The sequence below is a fragment of the Ptychodera flava genome, chromosome 4 (assembly GCF_041260155.1).
Source record: "Ptychodera flava strain L36383 chromosome 4, AS_Pfla_20210202, whole genome shotgun sequence".
NCBI lineage: Eukaryota > Metazoa > Hemichordata > Enteropneusta > Ptychoderidae > Ptychodera > Ptychodera flava.
The window spans coordinates 26,950,823-26,967,163 of NC_091931.1; the positions used below are offsets into that span (position 1 = coordinate 26,950,823).

The 16,341-nt window shown below is 37.5% G+C and overlaps 1 protein-coding gene across 1 annotated transcript in view; it reads right to left on the reverse strand.

Annotated features, from left to right (window-relative positions):
* Window positions 1–16,341, reverse strand: part of LOC139131328 (protein furry homolog-like) — a 105,538-nt gene that overhangs the window by 49,651 nt on the left and 39,546 nt on the right. The window contains 7 exon segments of the mRNA XM_070697337.1: window positions 54–347; window positions 2,628–2,828; window positions 3,210–3,555; window positions 4,645–4,775; window positions 5,282–5,312; window positions 9,901–10,052; window positions 11,294–11,347. Coding sequence (XP_070553438.1) covers window positions 54–347; window positions 2,628–2,828; window positions 3,210–3,555; window positions 4,645–4,775; window positions 5,282–5,312; window positions 9,901–10,052; window positions 11,294–11,347 — 1,209 coding nt within the window.

A 16,341-nucleotide genomic window follows, 5' to 3' on the forward strand; every position in this document is an offset into this window, starting at 1 on the left:
ACAGTAGTTCTAGCTAAGCGCATCTTTGGCTGAAATGAAGGAGACAGACATACCTCAGGACACAGGATCTTTGTCTTGGTGTTGATACCCAACAACTCAAAGACGACATCCTTCAGGGCAAAGTCTAGCTTCTCCTGGGCAATGAATTGAATGATTTTCACAAAAATGTTCAAAGGCGTGTCCCTGGGGACCACGTTCCTGGACCCCTTGGGGAACAAGCTGTTGACTATGTTCTGGAGTCTGCTCTGGGTGGTGGTGTTGCTTTCGCACTTGATGCGGATCATGTAAACCCACAGAAGTCTGTACAGGGACTCCAGCGCCACTCTGGACATCTTGGCATCTCGGTGCTGTAGACAAGATCAGAGATTGAGATCAGGCTTGTCAGAATTGCATGCTGCTGAAATGTGCAATGAAGCGTTGAACTGGCCTGTCACAGGCAATGGGGAATTGGCTCATCACTATGTACAAGGCATGAGATATATATGTCAAGGGTGACTTCTCAAAGGATTGCAAAGTATACTTTCCTCATTCTGCTAAGACCACACTACCTTTCCACCCAATCACAATCGCTATAGTGTAACCAATGTCACAGTATTTCACTTATGTTTTCCTGAGAAGCAGGCACAGTTGTGTATATGTCCAATTATTTTGCATTAATAAAAGGGATGTTTAACCTATCATAGCCTTCTACAGACTTTCTATGTGATCCATATATTGTTAGGCTACCCAGCATCTCCTGTTTTTCTTTTCTTTTCTTTTTTTATAAGACTGAGCAAAATGAAGATAAACATGCTTGTAAACTTAATTTGAAAGGCTTTTTTCGAAGGTCATTTTCCAAAATGTCTGAACCAGATACAAACTGTAACTGACAAAATTTTGGATTGTTGTGTTGTTTCCATGAGAGGTACGAACTGAATTGTAGAATTTACCAATCTAATATATAAACGTAGTCCGGAAATTGTAGAATATCATGATAAGGGAGAACCATTTGATTTCGGGGGGGGGGGGGGAATGGAGGATCTGGGGAAAAAAAAATTTGTCGCAGGTGAAGGACAGAAAAAAAAAATTTGATCCAACAATGGCTTGAGAAAAAAAAATTGTTCCAACAGACAGGAGAGTAAAAAAAATTTGTCGCCATGTGCTAAATCACCAAAGTTTGGGACTGATTTAAAAAAAAACGCTGGAGGGCGGCCGCCTACGGCGGCACTAATATTTTCAATATTTTAGAGTGAATCCTGATGTAAAAAATCTGGCATATAAATAAACTTCAATACTACACAATGTTCAAAGTTTCATTGTGATGACAGTGTTTTTAAATATGTTGCAATAAAGCATTGACACAGTCAGTATTAAAAGGGAACCATTGGACTTGCTGTGATCTGTATCTACTGAAAATTTAAAACAAACGACACGATTCAATGAACTACTTTTAAAAGCAATATATTATTCTCAAATATATGTCTTTCCTTGCAATGAAAATACAATAACAAATAATGAAATACAAACACAACTTTTGTAAAACATGACTTCTTTCCAGAGAAGTTGACAGTACTGATTTTATATAAAACACAGCTATAGTACTGACTTTCACAACTGTATGATCACTACACTTCTATACTAGTCACTATCAGCCTGGTTTAACCAGACGGCTGATCTGTTCAGTGGATGGAACAGATCAGCCGTCTGGTTTAACCAGGCTACTATTACTCTACTGGAGACTATGGCAGTGGCTTCATGGATGACAGTAGGCAGATCCCATATCTTTTTGGTTCGGTACATGCAGGTACCTGCATATTGGAACGGGTGACACTACACATGCAAGATATTTTGTTCTGGCTCCTGGTACTACTATGATGGCTTGAAGGAAAGCAACTCAGAGGGATCAGGGATACAGCACTCACAAGATCAGTCAGCTCCAAATGGATTTTTTACTAGTTATTTGTTGTACATAAAATTTTAATAGCAGAACCATGAACACAACAAGTTATTAAAACATCCGGTTGTGAACCAATAACGTGTATGTATAGCATATTGTATTAAAAATTGGCAAGCGAGAAAAAAAAATTTGCTTTGCCACTGCATACAGAAAAAATAATTTGATGCAGGACTGACAATAGAAAAAAAAAATTTGCTGTCACAGTCATGGGAAAAAAAATTGTTGCCCCACCCATTTCCTCCATCCCCCCCCCCCCCCGAAATCAAATGGTTCACCCCTAAGCGTTTCAACAGACACAATTCAAAGTTACACCTGCACATCTTGCAAAGAAATCAGCGTGACACTGCCCTCAGTTTTCAATACCAAGGGTCTGAGAAAATAATCTCCTGGCAATTTAATCATCAATTGCTCCTGGAAAAAATTGATTACCATGCATTGCATCTGTGTTTGTTTCTTCTTGGAAGCAAATAACAGCTGTGTCCTCACCAATTATACAAACCATAGTTGGGATTTCACTCATTCCATTTCCAACCAAACTATCCTATCCACTTTTCCTTCAACAGCCACATCAACTGTCAACTGACTGCAGCGTATCAATCAAGTCCGACATCTTTTCATGTCTCCGTACACTCATCAGCAAAAACCAAAACCAATTAATGTATTTTTCTGCGTTTTCAGTGACAATACTAACCTTCAAGTGTGACAAGCACATGTTGAGGAAATTGTGCCAGTTACTGAGGAAGAAATGTTTCTGACTGACACAGAGAAGACAGGTCACCAGTGGGAAAAAAGCCAGTGCGTGCTTCTTCTTCTGGCACTGTTCATAGGTTGTCGGGTACAACTTCTCTACAAAGTTCTTCAACACCGGAATGTTCACTTCATTTTTAACAGCCTGAGGAAACAAAATGTGAATTTTTTATAGACTATTTCATTCACCGCACTTCAGTAAAAGAGAAATGTAGGGCTAACTACACACTTCACTCTTTAACACTCACTTATTGCATTACCTTTGAATTGAAAGAACAATGCATGTTCCTAAGGAAATATAATGATAAATGCAAAATCAAATATCAAAATTTGGTTATGTTGTTCAAAATCTGAAAAAAATTCAAATTTTTAAAACCTTTTTGTTTAATCATAATGGTGGAAGTTATTGAAGATGCCTTCTCAAATTTTTAACATGCTCACTATCTCTGCCTCAAAAAGACAAGTGTTCACTCAATCTTTCTGGGAGCTTGGGTTTTTGTGCGATTTCATCATGAAGCACACTTACTGCTGCCACAGGCACAAGTATCTCGACCAGCAATCCCGCCAAGGCATGTTTGATGTCCTTGTCCTTGACTTCCAAGAAGTACTGAGCACAGTGGTTCAGCATCTGGAAAGATGCCTCAAAGTCCTCCACTGGAAACATGACGACGCGGTAAAACTTCATCCCCATGATCAGACTGACGATGCTCTGTGTGGTGTTGACGTTGGCGGGCTCCGATCTCAGCTCCCTCAGCTGGTTGGTGAATTTCTTCTCTATGGACTGGTAGCGTGTCTGTGCCAACACACCGATCACTTCTGCATACAGGTCTGCCACAATGTGGATATTCCCAGCATTGGGACCAGCTTGAATCCTGAAAGTTGATCAGAGCAGAAGATGCTTATTTCTTTATGAAAACTGATTGATTTTGCTTCCCTGATAAACAGTACTTATATACAGAGCTGTCCTAAATATGGCCCAATATTTCAGTGCCTATTCACTGACAATCGGATCACCTTGCCACCGAGACAGAAATGACATAATTGTGCATCAGAAGTAACAACTACCTACTTGCCGTAAGCAAGACTTGAAATAATTTTTTGGCTGACATGCAGACTTTTCATCTACATTGCACCTGTTTTCCAAATGCGTGCACAGCGACCAGGTTAAACTGTTTATCAATATTATATATTTCAAGTCATCCTTGCCATCATGAAAGTTCCCAATTTTTCATTCCTGGACCACATGGTCATGTGTCGGTCGTCTGTCTTGTACAACTTTTGCACAAAGTTCAATTGCTGGGTTACAGATGGACAAATTGTTTTTCAGTTTCTGCGTTCGGGCCTGAATGCATTTATTTAATTTTTAATGAAACATCTGAAGTGTGAAAACATTTGTGAGTCGAACTGATCAAAACAAGGTGTGATTTATCATGTCCAGGTAAAGATAAGAATGAATGCTGTTATTTTGAACACTCACAGCGAGCACATCAGTCTTGCAAGCTACCTGTACCTTGGTAACATACATTTCATGCCCTGCTTAGGTCAATTGACAACAGCTTTGTCACCCAAATAAAGCTGCACCCAATTAAATTTTTACTATGTTCTTAATATCATTAAATTTAAAACTACTAATACGATAAGCATTTGACTCAATGATACGTCAGGCTTAGCTTAACGAGGAGACAGATTTTTTACACGACAAATTAAAGTTGCATTATACAAGCTATTTTTGATTATGTTACGACTTGGATGGAAATAGATCTTGATGGAAATAGATCTGTCTGATATATGGAGTCTTCTTCAATCTATATTCAACGTATCTTTTGTTTAATCTAATGCAATTCGATGTGACTATCAGTAAGACAGTCCAATTCCAAAACAGAACTGGAACGTGCCATAGTTGACAATGAAGGGGTGGCCGGTGTAAGTGGAGAAGGGACATATTGTAAGATTTATCTTACCCATCTCTGTGCTTGAAATGTTTCATGGCCAAGTTTTCTATGTGTGCAATGAGGGGATCTGACACTGGGTGTCTGTTCAGTTTCTTCAGCACTTCAATCAGCACCAAACAAAACAGGAAATCAACGGAAAGCTGGAAAAATGAAGAAAATTATCAGGAAAGATATTCATTTGGAAAACATTCTCCAATACTAGTACAATGCACTTTTCTTGATTACCAAATAATCGATTTTCATTGATTTAAATACAAACATGCTCTTATTATAAAACATCATCTTTTCATGACAATCGCACCCTACACAATTTATATGTACAATAACTTTTTTAACCAATGCCGTGAACCACTGACTTACTTGCTAGTATATGGATGTTTCATAATACATGTAATATGTTTTTACTGTGATAAAGTTTACTTCATTTCTTTACTATGAATACTTTGATGAAACATCTGTTCTGTATTTTTACCGCATAACATTACATATTGGGATATATCAACAATCTCTTCAAAGTTATTTTGTTATTTCCATATCAAATTTTTCTCCCAATATTCTTGGCCAAGAATATTCAAATCATGGAAAGATCAGTGTAATTTGGATTATGAAAATATAGAACAGTAGATTGTAAATCTGTCCCACTTACATCTCTTCTTTCATAGAGATAATCCTTTTCACTGTAAAAAGGGAAACAGAAACAATGAACGTTAGCTGTGATTATCAAACTGAGAAAATAAACCATAACTTTTACTCATACCATCCAAAGGGTAGTTGACCCATTCCTATATGTAAACAGAACAAAAATCTTTGGTTGCCTGGAAAATTTTTTGTGAGAGAAATTGTTGAAAGTAAGTGCGTTTAATATATTGTAATGGCTGCTATTTTTAGTTTGATGGAGAAAAATAAGTGGCCAATTTTCACCAGGACCAGGCTGTAAACACCGATTGATTTTTTTTTTACCAGTGCCAAAGAAGCTTTGCTACAGAAAAGAACAATTTTAAGCACCTTAAAATTCGTTTAAGCCTGCCTAAGGGTTAAAATTCCCCAACATATGATAGTATTAAAGTACATGTTGTATTGGTGGTGTTTATGGAATTAAAACATCCCCTCTGGCAAGCTCATGTAACTGAACTAATGTTTATTTTTTGTTTCACTTGCAGTAACTTCAACCGCACATACCAGAGAAAAGAATGCAGAGATTCTGATATCAATACCGACTGAAAATAGCTCAGAGCGGAGTTTCCTAATCCAGGTTCAAGGCAGTTCCCTTTTATAGATTTGAAAGTAAACGTGCACATGCCATACTTGAGCTCCACAAAAATTTTAAGCATTCAACTGTAAATTGAGCCCGTACTTGTGGCTTGTTAGATTTACATTTCTGACCCCAAAAAAATTCAAACTGCTATTGTTCATGTAATTCAATTTGGCCAAAACCTATGAAACACATACAATCCCATTACTAATGATGAAATACGATTCATTGTGCAAACGATCCTTGACTAAATTATTTCCTATTCCCTCTGTCCCTGTAGCATGTAGTCAGCAGTCAGCTGTTGGGCTTTTTTTGGGATTCTATGACCTGTCTGTTTTCCTATCTCCAGATTCGATTGCTTGTTTTGCTTCCTGTGCTTTCAGAAACGGAAACCTATTTTTAACTCCTTTCACTCTGTGTCTGGTACATCAATCTGGGCCAAATCTATGGATTACTGGAGAGTTAAACCAAAACACTGGCAAGGCAGGTTATTTGTGATTCAGGAAGGGACCTATCGGCTTCCTCCATGTCTCCTAAACATGAGTGAGGGCATTGTTGGGTACGTACAGAGAGCTTAAAATGTGCAGTACGTAATAGTCCAGGAGCATTCTTTACATATTTTGAGAGCAAGAAATGCCACATAGATCCTAAACTATTAAATATAGCACTACAGATAACCATGTGATGATTTATAATGTCAATTTGCTGAGTTTTGAAATAAACAGAACACCTTAAAGCTCCACAAGCTATAACTTTTGATTAATTTTCCATTATTCTTCTTCGATATTACAATGCAGGCTTTACGTGCAAATCAAAAAGAAGAATCAGTCAAAATGCCAAATGTTTAATGTATTGACACAGCCTGTGTGTAAACTTTAATGTTATTATTGACAGCTGAATTTTAGTCTGAACTAGAATTCGTTTGCCAACAATGACATTGTGGGTTGTATGCAAAGTGTTGTGTTGGCAAGGCAAAGAACATTTTTCAATATATTATGGGAAGGAGAAAAGTTAAGATGATTTTGTCTCCTGTTCCATTCATATGTCTTTGATGTGCAAAATTTATTATCTATATAGAATTAGTATTAATACTGTAAGCCTATAGAGGCATTGTTGGATAATGATATTGGATGCACAGGGGTTGACAGGCCGTAGTAGTCTGGTAACAGTAACATCCCAAAGTCATCAACACCAATTCCCTCACACAACATTCAGCAATTCCAAACTATATGCCCTGGCATTGACACCAGTGATGGTGTTTGCAATTGCATTCCGTGTCAGTTGCTATTTTTGGACGTCCTGTTCATTACAGGTACACTTCGATCACAATATTTAGACTGCCGCCGGATACCGATTACAACAACATCCGGTCTGTACACAGCTTCAGTTTCACAATCCTCACTTCTCATTTTAATATTAAATCCACAATTTTGACTAAGAGTACAAGAAGACAGCCGCATAGACACTTGAGTGAAGGCCACCCCACTATAATCCCTACAGAAAAAATTGCAAATATTTGCAAACAGGGTGCCAAAATCCACTCTAGCCACAGAACTTCATCCCACTGTTCTTGATTTATTTGCACATGAAAGTATTGAAAGTAATGACAAGCAAAATCCTACGCTCATTCTGGAAGCTAATGATGTCGGATGACAAATGGCTCAAAACCTTGCGCCGGTAAATTATTGACAATTTGTCTGTCAGTTACAGAAGTACAGAAGCCTGTTTACGATATGTCTGGTTCAGAGCCGTTTGAGGAATTATAATGGCTTGATAAATTCCTGAGGGGTCCAATTTTACCTGGTTACAAATGTTACTGTCATGTCATTAATTATGAGACATTTATGACAACAAATCATAAAATCAGGAACGCCAGACACTTCATAGAGCAGGGTGTGACCACATTGGATGATGTTACTGATAAATGACCAGGCTCTGCCTTTATAGCTCTCTATGATGTCTGAATTTGAAGAGATAGTAAACGCTGACAGTGCATTCCTAAGTAATAAACCAAAATTGATAACTCCATGCGAGAATTAATCAAAATAATGTGACTGACTTGACTGCTAGGGTTCTCTCAAAAATCTTTCTCCGCATTGCACAGACACATTTGAGTCATCATCAACATTGCAGAAATTCACCAAAAAGGCCTATTTTAAAGGAAATATCAATAACTCAAGTCTCATGTGACAAATACTTCTCTCCTCCAAAACAGGCACAAGTTCTAAAATCTTCACACATACTATTTTGTTTCACCTCACCTTACAACATTTGAATTTTGCATGTGCACCATAAATCAAAATAGTGTAATTACTGCATTGCAATAGACAAGCTAGAGGCAGATGTATTGGTGAACCTTTCGACACATGGAAAAATTATGATGGAGGATTTCAGTTTGAGTACAGGTGTTGGATGATATAAATATTGATAAAATTCTCACATCTACGTTCCACATAAATGTGACAAATATATATATACATCTGTTTATGTACATAGTCTCTAAGAATTTCACAAGTAACTAGTACTGCAAAGTTAAGCAAGTTTATCCATTATCGTGCATACTATGCCTATATTGCCATTCCCTATTGTTTTAGAGAGTACTGATATGAACCCATATTTTATCATGTTGAAATATGAATCATATTTTCACTGTAACCGGAATTACTTACAGCTAAGCATGCACGTTGGTTTGTTCATACATATGAAATAGCTGAGCGAACAGAACTTATGCCACTATGAAACACCATTAACAATTATGGTCAAAATTTTGTTGTTTGTTGGCCTTCAGTTTTGGGGCATTGCGCTTTAAAGGTATACAGTCACCTGTAATCTAAATATGCCCATATATGGTCAAAGGGGCGTTCCTTGGTATTCAAAATGCCCATGTGAGGGTGCTGTTTTTTAAAAAGCGGCCACCCGCTTAAAATCTGTGATTGGTTAGATTTTCTCTTTCCATGGTAACTGTGGCAAAATTGGAACAGGTGACAGTATACCTTTAAACCTTTAAGTACAAGCACAATTTACCAAAAGCAAATGGACGAATGCATTTGAAATGTTGTGACTGACATCTTTCATCGTTCACAGTCTCACAAGGTGTTTTCGTGTCGTCCACCCTGCTGAAGTGTATGGTCATGGTCGATAGTGCATTGTGAAAGAACTGCTATGATACGACTATTTTCCTATGAACGAGTTTTGATATCAGGTAATGAATAATATCGAGAACAGCCATGAACGAGCCACAAATATCCAACTACAACACTGAAAATATAGCTGACAGGTGTACATGTCAAATGTTCCCGATTCGTATGGTGACTCAGAGCTGCACAGGTCAAGATCGTGTTCTGTGTAAGTTTCTGATACTAAGTATAAGATACTACCAGGAAAGTCAATCGCGGAAGTTGTTGAAACAAGTTTAGTTCTATTTAGGCAAGCTAGAAACGAAAATATATGAGCTGATGATGTAAGGGATACCTTTGACATATTCAATTTGTACTGCGACATGTACAATTAATGATTACCGAATGCTGAACCTCACTTCATGTTTTTAATATTATAGAATGCGTTTAACAATTCCTTCCCAAGATGGTAAATTCGGCATATGGGATGAATCTTGGGGATGAACTGACATTTTGACTTGTTGCTATGCAACTCGTCAAAATAAGGACACATCACTCAAATACAACACGATATCAACCAAACTTCATATAATAACCCCTAAGTATCTGACAGTCCCTGGATTAGCATCGATATAAATCTGGTAGTCTTGCCAACACTCTTTTTATCACCGAAATCTATCTGTATTCAATGGTCCCTGGATCCTGAGGGATGGATCCAATAGTCAGAGCGAAATATACGGTGGTCTCAGACAGCCAGATCTGCTTACTCCTACACTGTCTAAGTTTTAATCTCTCTGCAGACATCTTGGTGAGAAATGTGACCCATACGCAGACGGTGTCCAAAGAATGGCTGTCACTTTCTCAACTAGCCGGAAAATCCGACATGACAAGACTCACCCTTTGCCAGCTGTCGCGGTGGTGGATTTGACAGGTGCTTTCTGTCGCTCCTCCTGTGCACTCTCTCCATTCTGAATGTCGTACCAGTCAAACAAACATTTCAGCAGAGACGGCAGACAGTGCTCGGCCACTGAACTCAGTGAGCTCAGAAGCTGCAGTTGAAAAAAAAAACAGAAATCACATTGGTTTATGTGACTGCACTTTTTGCTATGCACATCTCTTACAAAATGTTACCATTTATGTGAAAAAGAACTTTGTGAACTGACAAATATTGGTTTCAAATACCAGTTTTTTCAATTTTGTCTCGTGGGAAAAAGACTAAATCAAAATAGCAAATCTAAAATGTACATGTAAAAGTACACTAAGTAAATGTGCAACATTTTTTTCAATTTCTTTTCAAATATTTTTCAACAGTGAAAATTACTATAAAGTGGTCCTTCATCAGTGTTGTGGAAAAGGCAAAACATAATGCGATGAGAAATGTCAATCTACATATGACATCAACCATATTGTTGTCTTTATCCTGAACCTTACCACTGTCATCTATAATTGACTGAAATGATAATCGGTTATAATGTGGAAAAGCCATTAGAATGGTAACCTTTCAGATTTAGAGCACACCCACATACTTTTACGAGAAATCTCCTTTTCCCAATATAAAAATGTTTCCCTCTTGCGACATATAGATATTTAAGACCATCTAACTCCTCTGTGAGAAAAATACTTTTCTGTTTCATGCAACTCTTTTGCAAATACATTAAACAACCCGATTGTCTTCTATATGGCAAAGTTTCCATATGTAGGGAAGTACACAGGCTTCACACACACACCTGTAAGCCTTAATCCTCAATATTGAGGTTGAACCACACCTTTGAAAAGGTTGAGGCATTGACCAACAGGTGGTAGACATATGGTTGAATCACAAATCATTATACGTAGTTTCATTAACGTAGCTCCAGCCTCGAATTTGAAAGACAAAAACTTTTGCTCAATCTTTCTGTAAGAAAACTTTAAATCATTCCCTTTTGAAGTGGAGAATAATAATCAGTGGGTCAGCATGCAAAATTTGGAAGTAGAGAAGCAAATTACCTAATATTTACAGATTCTTGAAATTCAAAATGGCTGCCATCCCTGTGTTACTTTTTATATGGGGAAAAATAAAATTTTTGACTTTCGAAAAACTATGAGGGTGACATTTTTTCTTATTCTACGAGCTTCAAAATTAGCCCCAACAAGTAGTAAACCAAAAAAGTATTGTTTAAGTTTTAGAGTCAGAATACCTCTCTCTGAGGCGCATTCTACAATAAAATACTGGCTCTTACTAAAACTTTGACAGACAAACCCTTCACAGAAAATTCCACTGATACACTAGAGAGCAAATTTGCTGACTTACCTGATCAAACTGGGGATCTTCTCCTCGTTGTAAAGACTTGGCAAGAGGAGACTCCTGAAATGATACAAATGCGTAATGATAAGTACAACGTGAAAATACAACATCATTCACAGACAGATGAAGAACTTTACAATCAGAGTTCACACAAATACATGTACAGACCATCTCTTCCTTGTCCTGTTTTATTAACCATTACCATTTGTTAAACCTTACAATAAATTTCATCAGTATGGTTGTACCTTGATGAAGGCCAGGGGTAGGGCATGGACAAAGTTATGCTACACTTAGCCGAGGTAATATTACTCATTCAGCGCTGCTAATTATCATTCAACCATATTAAATAAATGTAATAACTGTGAGATTACCACTTATAATAAGGAAGGACTGTATTTCAAAAAATAAACATTTCACAAAAAATAAATAATAGCAGCATTACACTATATTTGTGCTACACAGTAAAACTTGTCTTTATGAACAGTTCTATAATAAATCTTTCACACATGTTTCAAACAAAAAGTAAACAATCAAATGGAGTATTGCCTGTCTAAATAAGGACATCTTTGTGTTGAAGGACCTGGCACCTCTTTCCATTTCACATGGATGTCCTGAATAAACAGGTTTCAGTGAACTTCTGCTGGTTGGGTAAACAAACTTTTAGACTGACACTTCTTGAGAACTCATCGTCCCCATTTTCAAGCAGACAGTGGTCAAATCCGACCCAAGAAAGCGACTGACATTATAGAGCAAATATTTGGTCTACACATTGTTGGAAGGGGTTGAGCACATGTGAAGGTAAACACTCACAAGCCAAGCAGAGGGCATTTTGCGGAGGATGATGTCAGATGTGAAGTGATGAATCACGCAAAAAATCAACAATTATGTACTGGATATGCCGAAGCCCTATGTACACTGAGCAAACATATATTCTGGAGCAGCAGCTAACATACCGAATGTGTCAAGCTGTTATGAACTTGTAGCAAATTGGCCATTTTCATGACCTGACATTCGGGTGAGTATCTTCGCCATCATGAATACGTCAGTTTGACTGAACCAAAATACATTCACTGAATCCCGCATTATATTGCAAATTGAACTAATTTCAAGCAAGTTTGTGCATATTTCTTGCAGGAAAACGCTGAATTTTTGATATTAAATGCTATAAAATATTCAAGGATGTAAGGTCAGGAATGGGTCATGAAGATGACCTGCTTTCTGAGATGCTATTGATGAAACACACATAAATGATACTACGGAAACAAACAGATAAGCACCAGACAAAGAGAGAGATAAGATAATTCAGATAAATGACTCAAGTTGTAATATTTCAACAGAGTTTAAATATAAACAGCATTCAAACAACATGCTTCAGATGTGATCTGGTATCATTTAATGTCACATGTCGGTAAAGAAGAATGAATGATTTGAAAAAGTCTAAAAGTAATGAACTTGATGATGCTGAAATGGTAACATGACTGTTTTGTATGTTTTGAACGTCATTTAATTGCCGTACTCAACTCTTGTATGAATAAGTTGTGTTCTGAGAAAAAAAGGCTTCAAAGACAAGGAGTGGGTGTCATATCAATACCCTTTGCACCTCGTTTTCCAGTGAACAAATATGAACCATTCAACATCTGATATCAGAACTTGGACGATGTTTATGAAGCACCTAGAAATCTTACAAATATGTGACACACATCACTGGACAGCAAAGACAGATATTTTACTCTTTGAATGCCAAAGTCGATTTTTGTTGCATTTACAATATACAACGCCAACAATTTCTTTCAGATCTAGACAATTTTTTTCATATTTTTCCCAAAATTTTGGTCAAAAAGTGCAGCCCATAAAAATTTAGGTCCATTTGGTCCAAAATCATGGGAAAAAATACAGAAAATTCATAAAAATTGATAAAATGTTGCCCTGATATATTTTTTTTTTGGGGGGGGGAGGGGGAATTAAGTGCTTAAAGGGTTAAGTAGCCACATCATCTAAGTAATTTATCCACTGAAAACTGAAAATATTCCTGACAGATGGTGATGAACAGACGAAAATATGAGTCAAAATAGCGGTGAAACTTGATATCTGAGTCTATATGGCAACTGACCAAAAAATTGACAATTTAACAATTGTACTGATTTAAATGCAATGGGAAAACAATATAACTATCAAATACAACCATTATTAAAGCCCGTATCTGTGTCCACACCCAAACCACCTTATCCACATTTTTTTCAAATCTGTCCTCAAGTGATTAAAATACAGTAACACAACTGGATAAAATTCTGCAAGAAATTATGTCCACAGAAAAAGTTAAAACTACATGGAAACAACGACAAGCCTCTACAGTGCATGTACATGTATATCTTGCAAATTTTCAAATGCAGCATCTTTTTAATCAAAGGATCATGACATACAACCGCTTTTCAGCAAGGGTTACTTTGCAAATTGACATGGTATTGTCTTCACCAAAAAAGTTGGACCTGAAGAAAGTCTGACCTGTAGGCATAATACAGCTTTTAATTCACTGAAGGAATTGTCAAAATATCAGTAACATAAAACCATAGAGTCCCTCCAACCATGGGGGAGAGGGGTGGGGTGGAGTGTGCTAAAGATGAAAGCATTTTTTTCAAGAAACAGATGGATTTAATACCCGATCATCAGCAAGCTGCAGGATACATTTTAGATGCATTATTACCATCAGATAAAGCTACCGTATGACAAATGTACCAGTACTGCCATGCTACACTTCCCTGAAAAACTTAATCATTTTAACCTTTCGTGACAGAACAAAATATTCTATCTATGAAGTAACACGTATTGCATGATCTAACATACACCACTGACAAACTACTGTTGCTAACTTTGTAATTTAACCCGTGAACCTTTATGGTTTGACCAAATCCTTTTGTTTTCTATTGCAAAGTTGGATTCCTACACTGTAAATTGGGGTAGAACAGTTGCTACCAGAAGCAAGAACAGTCTCCATATTGCATAACATGATCTCACTTCATATTTTGAACAATCGTAACTTTTACATACTAATTTGGAACACTGCAATTCACATGTCAGCATCTTCCAGATCTTTCTGATGCTTACCTTGTCACTTTCTTGTCAATGTTGTCACAAAGAAGGGGAAACATGGTTTGCTTTGTAGGGTGTGATTCTAATCCAAGGAAGGATGACATTTCAAAGGGACAATTTCTTCAGCAATACAACTTTCCTACATTCACAACTACCATTGAGACGATCCGTATGTTACAGTTTCCTCTTTTTGCTTGTTGCAGGACTTTTTGTGAAAATGCCTGTTGTTACCCTGACCTTGTACTTGAACCGAAATGTGATTATTCCTACTGAAATGAACATTTCCAAGAAAGTTTTAACTCCTTTTAACTTGATGGTCATGTCAGTGTGAGGCAAACAGCCAATGGAGTTGTATAACATTGGAGAAAACACAGTGGATATGCAGGATAAAAACACTTGATGTACAGCAGTAAAAAACATGCATCTCCAGTGTAACCCTTTGTCATGTTTTTTGTGACCTATGGAGTTTTATAGGCAAGACTGAATAACACTGGATCCACACTAAAAAATGTTATACATCCACATAAACCTAGAGGGTGCATTTGTTTCACAAAGCTATAAGAGTGCACCCTAAGAAAATCAACTGTTTTCATAAGGAAGTTTGGGTGAAGTGTTTTTCAAGTTTGCTGTGCAATCTTCTGTTTTCTTTTCATTGGGAGCAAATCGAGAAATGAATCAAGATGAATAACCTTACTTCCTTCTGAGGTGGATGGACTGAAAGCATCAATAGTAACGTGTAAAGAAAGTCTACTCTTCATAATTATTTGGCTCTCATCAAAGATACCACAGCATATGGTTTACCTCTACCATAGGCTCCCTTTAAACCTGTTTTGCATCGAAGGCAATTTCACGTCAACTTTTCAAACTAACCTCATTTCTTATCTTGCAGTGCGCATACAACCCATCAAGTAGCTGCCGGCATACCGCGATGCTCATCCTAGAATTTGCTAACTGCCTTACGTGTTGACTCACCGGCAGACCTCACAATTTTTCTCCACAGAAACCACTTAGTTTGTAGCTTGGCAAACCGTCTCTCTGTCTGACCAGCTGTGACTACCCACAGAAGAATAAATATCCAGTTGTCTCTTAAATATATTTGCTATAAAGTTTTTTTCCATGCGATATTGCCGAATCCGCTGTTGGCTTCCCTTGTTACACATAGGGAGGTGCTTGCCATTTCAAAGCACAGTACTCTTTAAACAGTTAAAGGAGTGCTTGTTAGTTGCCATCACTGAGAATGTTATGCTGAGAGGCACGTACGCACACGCACTTTTCTTTCTTATCTCTCTATCATAAGGATGAAGCAGAAGGCTCACGCAACACACGTTGAGATTTCAATAAGCTCCACTGCATCCCCTCACCAACGGCCATCCACAGGTGAAGTTCACTACCAAGGCATTTCACAGAATCAGAAGATAACCTCCAGGAATGTTTCTGGAAGCACGACGAGGAAAACCACGAGTGCCACAATCAGCGTACTCCAAGAGGTACTGTACATTACCTGTAAATTCCTAGAATCCAATTTACATATGTTCAGTTGTGCCCTCAATCACCCCACCTGATGTGACCTTTCACCTCCCTGGGAAAACACCATAGAGCATGAACCACAATGTTATCAAGCTGACACCATGACTCTCTTGTCATCTGTCAAGGAGCTGTCAGCTGTCCACTTGTCTTACGGCCAACTTGCTACACTTAACTCTACTCAACAACACACAGGATGTGCGGACTTCAGAAAAGCAACTCTACTCACAGATGATATTGAACCCAGAGAAAAATTATGTCTACTTCTAATTTTGCCCAACAACTGGGTGTGGTCATGTCACTATATAATGCAAAGCCAGATGTCATGACTTATTAATGCATTTTAAATCACTAAGGGGCAAAGAACATTGATACTGTACCTGAAACACAAAAATACAAATTTGTGTGTCGCATGCTCCTAAAATTCCATTTTTTTTGGTAGC